A 9,678-nucleotide genomic window follows, 5' to 3' on the forward strand; every position below is an offset into this window, starting at 1 on the left:
GACGATGATGAATGGCCTTTTTACCAACTAGACGAAAAGGAAGTGTGGATCGCCCAGGAAATACGTCAATATGCACCACCACTAGCACATCTTGATTTAGTGGGTAGAATCAGTAGAGTAACAAAAAAAAAATAGATAGATTAAAGAGTGTTACAGTTACAGTATGTATCTAGTATCTAAAACATATGGTAAAATGACTTTGGTTAGATGTTTCATTTTTTATTCTTTACTTATAAGTTATAAGAAGAAAATAACACTTTTGGCAATGGAGCTACTCAGCTAACATTGAAATGCTAAAGATTATCAAAATTTCGAGGTTAAGACATATACAATAAACAAATTCTTCATGTAAAGATTAAAAAGATCTAGATGAATGACTTAGATTGAAGTATTCCTCATGAATTATTACAATTTCTTGAGAGAAAGAATAGTAATCTATCAAACAACCCTACACGAGAAGGCTAAATCGCATTGATATCCCCCGACTTCATTGACTAGTACACTGCTAGTGGCACTGTCTCGGTCGACCCCTCACTGTACAGAATAAACACCACCACACATTAGATTTTCCCAAACATTATCCAAATACATCCAATCTCTGAATATTGAAACCACATTATTGACAATCTCTGAGGTCAGTTCCAAGATCTGTCACAGATATTTGAAACCATGGCCAAGAATCATCAACCAATTCAAACCAAGCCACAAGGTGATATTTTATAACCAAAAATGATCTTACTACCATCAACTACTCTCTCTAAGTTACCTCGTTTCTTGATCTATTCGATTCTCAATCTTTGTTATTGTTCTCGGTTTTTCAGAAACATGTGTGCACATACCAGTCTATACCAAGCAAGATTTGATCACACTAGGAAACTCGAACCGGAAACTCAACCATTGGCCAACAATTATCCTCTGCATTATATTCGTCATCACAGGTCAATCCATAGCTAAAATCCTCGAAAACTTCTACTACGACCAAATTGACCTCACCCAAAAACGCCAAAACGACGGCGTTTGGACTCAATCTCTCCTCCAAACCGTTGGATTCCCTCTCCTTCTCCCTTTTTTTATCTTCACCGCCAAGAAACACAACCAGCAGCAATCTCAAACCACTTCCGACCGAACCTCAACCAAGTACATAATATCTTTCTCCGGTCTCATAGGAATCCTCTGGTCGAATCAAGGAAGATTCTCCGCCAAGGCAAAGCTCGAACTCCCCTTTAGGGTTTTCACGCTCATCTACACAACGCAGCTCTTCTTCACTCTCATCTTCGCCGCCTTCATCAACAAAATCAAACTCAACCGTTGGATCATCACCTCCCTGATCTTTGCAATCGTCACCGGAGCTCTCACCTTCTCTTCCTCCTTCGGCGGCGAGCCTGACGAAGCGGAGGCGGATTACCGAAGAGGCTCACTGGCTGCTCTAATCTCCAGCCTATACTTCTCTCTCCTCCTCTGTGTCATCCAAAACGTGTTCAAACGTACCAAAGCCGCGAGCTTTGCCTCAGTTTAATTACCAAGTCATGGTCATCTCCTCCATAGTCGCTACCATAAGCTCCGCCGCGGGTCTTCTCATCGAGGGCGAGCAAAACGATTTCAAGAGGGACATTAATGGTTTCTCGAAAGGGAAAGGTGCGTACGTGATGGCTATGGTGGGTCAAGTCGTTGCGTGGCAGGTCTACTGGGTTGGGATCGTGGGGCTTGTCTTCTCCGTCTCGAGCGTGTTAGCTAACGTGATCAGTGTCATTACATGGCCAATCGTGTCGGTGCTTGTGGTTATCTTCTTTGGCTACGTGAACGATGAGTTTGATGTCTTTAAAGGTGTCGCCTTGATCACAGCCTCCTTAAGTGCGGCCGCTTATTTCTATAGGCTTCACAAAGATAATCTTAACTACTGACGTGGCGGCGATCTTCAAAAAGGTTACTCTATGTGAGTTGGTGCTAAATGTATATTTTGTCTTCACATTGTAAGTTTTGTAGTGAAAAAAATATTTGGAAGTGTGTATTACTTGAGTAACAAAAAAAAATTAACAACCTCATGAAAGATGCCTTTTCACATTATAGTTCAAAAGTTTTAGTCTTTACCTGTTCAAAAAGAAAAGCTCCAATTTTTACAACCTTTTTATTTTATTTTTTGTACACAAAAAAAAAATCTGATGATGCCTGTTTACTGAACTCCTGCTGTACCTTATTAAGTACTCTTCTTGTATTCTGGTTTAAGCTCGTAAGAATGACCACTCCTTGTCCTTGTATAGACACAAAGCTCTTTGAGTATCTCTTTCAAGAATATCTGAAAAAAGCAAACAGAGTTTCAAGCAAGATTTAGATAACATGTAACGCTGTTTCTGGATACGAGTCTTAAGAAGAGAGAGCATACCTCTGGGTGGTTGATTTTTTTAACAAGCTGTCTCAGTGTCCATTTCGGTTCTCTTTCAAACAGTTGGAACATTTTTGCTTCCACCTCACTACGGTCGCTTCTAGTCCTCTTGTCCCTTTTCTTAAGCTTCTTTGTTACCTGTTTCATGAAGGGAGTAACAAACATATCATTCAAAGAAGTATAAATCATTAATTAGAGTGTGATAGTCATAACAGAATCGAAAGAGAAGAGAAGCAGAGAGCATTACCAATGGAGGCTTGGGCATCAAGTGTTCTCCACGGCTATCATCAATAACCTTTCAGAATGATTTCAAATAAAGAAGTTTAATCTAATTAGCATTTTCTTATGGTGAGACCAATACTACATCTTAACTTGAACTTAGATGGAGTTACAACAAAGAACCTGGATACATCTATTTTCAGCCACAGGTTTCTTGTTCCTCTGACGTAAAAGCTTTCCGTATTCTTCAATGCAATCATGGGGTCTCATATCGAGTTTATGCGTCACCGTTCCTTCCACCGCAAGTTTACCTAAATACCATGTGTTGAAGAGGTGTCATAAAGTATTCAAGTGATGAAAAAAAAAAGAAAACCAAAGAAAAAGACCAGACCTTGATTTGATTCCGAGAAGAGATTCATTGGACCAACAAAGTCACTGGATTTGCTTACAGAATAGAGCTTCGAAATGTTACATAGCTCAGCACTAGCCATCTCCATGCTCAACTAAAACACAAACCCAACAAAACAGAATAAGAGATCTTTGTATGAACTACTACTAACCCATGCATCAAGAAGATCAAGAATCAAGCTGAGCAAGACGCGATTCCCAAGTTCGTCTGGCCTAAAACAGAACGAGGGATGTGTTATCGGATTACCTCAGGCGACAAATCGGGCAGCAGGAGATCGACTGACTCACTATACTTCGCCACGAGAACAAGTTCCTGAGAAAACGAAGAAGACGAAGAAGAGAGTTGGCGCCACGCCTTGTCGACCCTTGGTGGACACTTCATTAGCCAAACCATTTCGTCGGCTTTCTCCGTCTCGAGTCCTTGATTATCTTCCACCGCTAGTTCCATCAAATCTGAAAGAATCTTCTCTTCTTCATGCAGTTTCTTTCTCTGGATCTTCTTCTTCTGCATTTCGGATATCCCCATTGTTTCTTGTTCTGTGAAAGCGGGAAGAGAGAGAGGTTGAGTGCCTTTATAGTTTATACGTAGCCCAACAAGAAGAGTAAGTACCTTTATAGGTTACACGAGGCCCAATAAGTCTTCTATGGTTTTACTTATATAGTGCATAGAGTGCCGGGGGCCTTTATTTTAGTTAAAAGATTATCCAAACACGAAAAAAGAGAGGAAAGAAAATCATCTATATTATTAAAACTAAAGTACATTTGAGAGTTGTTTGGAAACTTAGATAGTAGTATAAATGGGAATTGTTTGGAAACATGGATAGTAGTATAAATGAGAATTGTTTGGAAGCATGGATAACAGTAGAAAATAATACTTGCTTATCTTAATTGATTTTTTAAAAGATTTTTATTATATTGTTAATCAATTCTAACCCTTCATCTATTATATTTACTAAATAAGTTAATCTCATTTATTACAGAAGTACAAAACAAAATTTATTTGTTTTCATTTTTTATTTTCTCTTTTGCATTCATTTTTCTCAATTTTAATTATTTCTATACAAAATTCAAATCAAAATAATAATTTAAAATTAATTTATATAAATAATTGATTCAAATATATATATATATATATTTTAAAAAAATTTACTAAAATATTTTCCAATAACCATTTAAAAAATATTTTCACTATATATAAGAAAAATACAATACATAACTTAATTAAAAACACCAACTTAAATTATGGTTTTTATATTTCATATTAAGTTTATAAATATAATATATGTGATTATTTATATGATGGTATGTATAAAATAATATTAATTATATGATTACTTATATTATGGTACATATAAAATATGATTAATTATATGATGACATATATATGATATATAATAGTGACATGAAAAACAAAACTTATTTTTTTTCAATTTTTTTTATTTTATCTTTTACATTCATTTTTTCACTTTTTAACTATCTCATTAATTATATTTACTATAATATTTTGCCAGGATTATTTACATATTAACTATAATAATTCGACATATTTGAATGAAACCACTCTATTTGTGATAAGAATTCGAAATGGTTAACAATTTTTTTTATTTACTTATGTATCGGTTAGACATGGACATTCGGATAACTATTCAGCTACGAGTTATTTCTGTGGGTTATCATGCTTTTTGAGTTTTGAAACTAGACTTCATTTCGGTATTATAAATTTTCATGTGTGTTTCGAATCGGGTCCAGATGAATTCAGTCTTGATATATACAAACCTACAAATATCCAAAAACTAATGTATTTGACGCCGGTACGGATATTTGTATGAAAAGTAAGAATATTAACCGATTTAATTCAGGTATGTTGAATTCAAATTAAACTAAAAATAACCAAATAACCAAAAGTAATCATATTACTCTATTTGATCCAGGTTCGATTATGATGTATAGAAATCTAAAAGTACTTATGCAATTAATTATATTATGACACATATAAAATATATAATACTAATCATAAAAATAAAATATCGATTTATAAGAAAGTAAAAATTAACACCCGCAAGGGCGTGCGGGTCAATCTCTAGTTGAATTTAAGGGATCACACTTTTTCAAATGGTCGTTGTTTGATATGTAAAGAGGAACTGTTTATTTGCTTTATGAAAAGAGGGTTTTGATGAATAAAATGTCATATCAGCCCCAGTCGAATTAGGTATACAGATGTTGTGTAGGAGATGCATAAAACAAAAACCCTATGTTTTATAAATTCTATGTTCTTTTTACCTTGACCATTGACTTTTACTATGTTTCTTGACCCCTTTCATTTCTTTTATTTCAAACATAGCTATACTCCACATTTTCTCTAATAATTTAAAAGTAAATGTTCCTTTCACAAACCTTTTAATGGTACCAATTTATACTTCTAAAACGAAAAGAAACCCTTGTATATTAACTATTAAGCCTATATACTAGATTTTGATCCGCGCTTCGAAAGCGCGGGTTTTTTTTATTATAACCAAATTTTGATATAAATTAATATTTTAAAATTGTTATACATTATGATACTAATATTTTGAGATTGTTATACATTATTATACTACAAAATCGTATTATATCAAAGAATAAAAAAATTAAAATTATATAATTATATAATTAGTTTATTAGAATTTTGTATGTACAATCTTATGTAACTCTCTTTTAGGCATAAACATTTTACCTGGATCAAAAAACTGAACCAAAATCGGCCTGAAAATAAAAATTTGGTTCGGATTTGGGTCTAATTAGGTATTTTTTTGGACCTATATGTCTCGGTTTGAGTATATATGAGTCTTACTCGAGACCCGATTAGGTACCCAAAGTACCCAAAATGTCTTTTTGGTATATTAGGTATATTTATGTATTTTGGATATATTTTCGGTATTATATATATTTTTAAGTATTGGGTTTAGGGTTAATTAATACATGTATATTAATTCCTTAAAATGTTGTGATGAAAATTCTATATGTAAGTTTGCTATAATGTTGTGATGAATGTGATGACCCATTTAAATAATAGATGTCTATGATTATATGGATCATTAAAATCTTGTTATGATCTTTGATATCTCAGATTGGTGAGTGATGGTTTCGATTATAAAATGTAATAGGGGTTAGTTAATTATGAGATGCTACGTAACAAAGAAAATAATGTAATAGGGTTTGGAACAAAATAGGTTTTATTTAATTATAGATTTTATTTAATTGTTAGAAGATATTTTTCTTGTTGATATAATAAAGGTTAGTTATAATATTTAGAATATGTAATATATTGGGCTAAAAAATAAAAGGGTGCAACAACATTTCATAGGTAGATTTTTTAGGACTCATTCCCTTTTAATAGTATTGATTCACAGGGGAGGGTTGCTACTTCGACCAATCTACTAACTAGAAATTAATTAAAACATGTGTATATGAAAATGATCGGTTTAATCAACAACCAAGTCGATAGTCACATCAATGCAAGTTATGTAGAGAGAAGCAGACTAGTAGCTATAGTAGATATGAAACTTATATAACATACTATCCATTTACATTCATCCACAACAATTAGTACTTCACATGTATTGTAATTTTCTCAGACCTCATAAATGGTTTTGACGTTTTTCTTCACACTAATTAACTGTGAACTCCGATCTTCCACAATAAGTCGCCATCTCCAAGTGAGAGTGACAAACTGTAACTACATATATCGTGTCGATCAAAGTCTCAAAGATTCATCTCCATGTAGGAACGATAACTTGTAGCTATATATTGTCCATCAAGGATGAAGAACCTGATTTAATTTGTTTCATCCACTGAATTTCAAGCATGTTTTGGAATACTTGATTATGCCGACACTTGGAAAAAGTATAGTTAAACTTTCGATGTTTAAAAAAAAAAACAATACATATAACGATACGACTTGATTTACATAATGTAATCCACCCTTGAATTTGTTTTTCATGTTTTTGGAATAAAAGAACTAATATTTGCATATATGTAGAAATGTCTCATATGAGTTTGTGAACTGATGATGGTTTCTACTGTTTCACTCTGTGGAAATTAGATTGGGCAGCATAAAAGTGAATTTCATATAAATAGATTTGAAATTGTTTGCTCAATTGAACACGAAACCTAGTTAAGTCCTGTTTAGATCCGGCAAGCAAACGGATAAACTGGGAAAAAGCAGCTTCGAGTTCAACACCAGCCAGAAAGCTAATTCACTATCAAACCCAACCCTATTCTATACAGAAGGTCTAACTTACAAAAAGTTAAAAGAATTTATAAGAAAATTAAAATGGTTGATAGAAAAGAAAGAGTTATGCTGATCGCATTGGGAAGATTAAACATTAAAAAGAACAAGCAGAAGATCAGACTTGTAACTCTGACATCAACTTAATTGTAATAATATCCTCTTTCTCAGAAGAAAATATATAATAATCGATCATTTATCTCTAGAAAACGTACGATGTGCATGTTAATCAGTACTCTCGCAAACCCTAGCTAGGTACGAAAGTTACCGCATTGTCCGACAACAACAAAACTATCGAAATAATAATTTTTGGTACTGGTAGTCCTCTGATAATTATAAGAGTAATAACAAACGTTTTAAAAACATAACATTTAAATCTTAAGACCTAGGAGATGCAAAGAAGGATGTAGCAGCGGTGACAAAAGAGTTGATCGGTGCTGCAGTGTAAACCGAAGAAGGGTCAATTGATGCGTTATTAATATTACTCGCGGTCACGCCGGTTGTAGTGGCGACTGAAGAGGTTGAGGCCAAGAGGTTAAGATGGTGTTGAGAGGTTTCTGCGGCTATGGCGGCAGGGCTTGAGCTGTAACGGTGATCATCTGACGGACCTTGGTCGTAGAGAATGCCTTTGAACACGTGACCTCCGATGTTCACAGCCGTTTGATATGCATACTCTTCGTCTTCATCATCAATTGAGCTGACTCTCATACACCGGAAAACCGCGGGTAAACTTAACTCCGGTGGTAAGTGACTACTCTCAAACCCTAATTCAATAAAAATGAAAATTACTATAAATCCAAACATAACACATATTTTAATATAAAGTTCATATAATCGAATAAAAGTTATGAAACCAAATACTTGTAAAGAAAAACTTCATTCACACTCAAATGATATTTGACTAAACAATCAAAATTACATCTTCTTATGATCTCACAAAGTTAATGTTCCACTAAAGGTACCGATAAATTAGGTTAGTTAATTAAAAACTAAAAATACCTGAAGAGCTAGCATTGACTACACGGATGCAAGCAAGAGCTGATCCACCACCACCGCCTTGAGCTCCATTTTCATCGCCCTCTCTCTCATCATCATCATCACCACCGCCAGAGCTAGCCTCTCTGCTCCGCTTAGTTGGCAAACCAGCTAACTGGGCCTGTCTCTCACGGCGTTTAGCAGCAGGGACCCACGTACTCTTCACGTGGGTTTGACAATCAAACCCTCGGCTCTTGCAACAAGTACGGCATCTCATATGAGGACAATCTTTCTTGGCTTGATTCCCACAGTCTTGGCAATTCATGCTTCCTTGCCTGGTTACCGTAAACCTTCCCGTGGAGGATCTCACCGGCTCATGGTCGGAGACGACGTTGAAATACAAACTCCGATTACTACTCCGGTTATTGTTATGGCTGCTACCACTTGGAACCATACCAAAAGAGTAGAAATTTGTAGGAGGAGCGACGTGGTTTTGTTGTTCTTGTTGTTGCTGAAAATATTGAGGTGGCCAGATCTCAAAACCCTTGTTGTTGTTGTAGATCTCGTCTTTATATAGATGAAGATAATTGTTGCTCCTGTCTTCATTATGATCCTTGTCTTGATGATGATGATCTTGTTTGTTGTTTTCTCTACCTCCTAGATAGAACAATCCAGCCATTTCTTCTACTTCCAATCACAAACACACGCCACGGAAAAGAGAGAGAGAGAAAAAGAGAGAGAATATTTATGAGACTATGTTAGGGGTTTGTGAAATAAATTATTTTTGGGGATTCGAGTTTACCTTCTTCTTTTTCTTTTGCTCCCTAGCTCATTAATTTCTAGACTTGAAGATGTGTTAGGTATTTGAAAGGAGCAGTGAAACTGGGAGCGGATGAGAGAGTAATGATGGTAAGGAAATTTAAGAAACTGCTGCAAACGCCGCCAAGGTTTATTGCTTCTGTTCAAATCATTTAAGACATTTGATTATTTATCTCTCGGTCTCTCTCATCAAGAACTCGAGTAACTGCTGTTTTCTCAGTGGAGAGAGAGAGAGAGGGGTGGGGGAAGGGTTAAGAGATAGAGAGTACTATGAAGATCTTCTTCAATGGGGCACTTTCTCTACAGTTGTAGCCCAGTTGCAATGAATCCCTATCACAATAAATATTGCACAAGATTAGTAAATAAATAATATATATATATATATAATACATGTGTGTATATTATGGACAAACTAAACTATAGCCTAAATATGTTTTGTTTTGTTTTCTGGAACTATTACTAGACGCTATTTTTTAAGTAATTTCTTCTTGAGTAATCATTCGATTATATATTGGGATCCTAGTTACTCTTTTGCTCCTTTTTCTCTGTCTCCAAATGTTTCTACGATTTTATTTAGAACAACGAAGTACAATTAAAAAAATTAACAGCA

At 34.7% G+C, this 9,678-nt stretch overlaps 2 protein-coding genes and 1 pseudogene across 3 annotated transcripts; 1 reads left to right on the forward strand and 2 right to left on the reverse strand.

Annotated features, from left to right (window-relative positions):
• Window positions 1-285: 285 nt before the first annotated feature.
• On the forward strand, window positions 286-2,042 carry LOC106346934 (annotated as a pseudogene).
• LOC106349908 (transcription initiation factor IIF subunit beta) lies at window positions 1,596-4,078 on the reverse strand. The gene is made up of 6 exons (XM_022687304.2): window positions 3,255-4,078; window positions 2,991-3,102; window positions 2,783-2,910; window positions 2,628-2,675; window positions 2,381-2,518; window positions 1,596-2,293 (listed from the first exon to the last, which is right to left on the reverse strand). The coding sequence occupies exons 1-6, from the start codon at window positions 3,531-3,533 to the stop codon at window positions 2,195-2,197; spliced, it is 804 nt and encodes a 267-aa protein (XP_022543025.1). The 5' UTR covers window positions 3,534-4,078; the 3' UTR covers window positions 1,596-2,194.
• Window positions 4,079-7,566: 3,488 nt separating this feature from the next.
• On the reverse strand, window positions 7,567-9,308 carry LOC106346932 (protein SHI RELATED SEQUENCE 7). Of its 2 annotated transcripts, none has more exons than XM_013786403.3 (3): window positions 9,052-9,308; window positions 8,274-8,933; window positions 7,567-8,038 (listed from the first exon to the last, which is right to left on the reverse strand). In XM_013786403.3, the coding sequence occupies exons 2-3, from the start codon at window positions 8,926-8,928 to the stop codon at window positions 7,653-7,655; spliced, it is 1,041 nt and encodes a 346-aa protein (XP_013641857.1). In that variant the 5' UTR covers window positions 8,929-8,933; window positions 9,052-9,308; the 3' UTR covers window positions 7,567-7,652. The 2 variants fall into 2 exon arrangements, with proteins under 2 accessions (XP_013641857.1, XP_013641858.1); XM_013786404.3 differs by having other exon boundaries at window positions 8,274-8,936; window positions 9,052-9,307.
• Window positions 9,309-9,678: the final 370 nt, after the last annotated feature.

The sequence above is a fragment of the Brassica napus genome, chromosome A6 (assembly GCF_020379485.1).
Source record: "Brassica napus cultivar Da-Ae chromosome A6, Da-Ae, whole genome shotgun sequence".
In the NCBI taxonomy this organism is placed as follows: Eukaryota; Viridiplantae; Streptophyta; class Magnoliopsida; order Brassicales; family Brassicaceae; genus Brassica; species Brassica napus.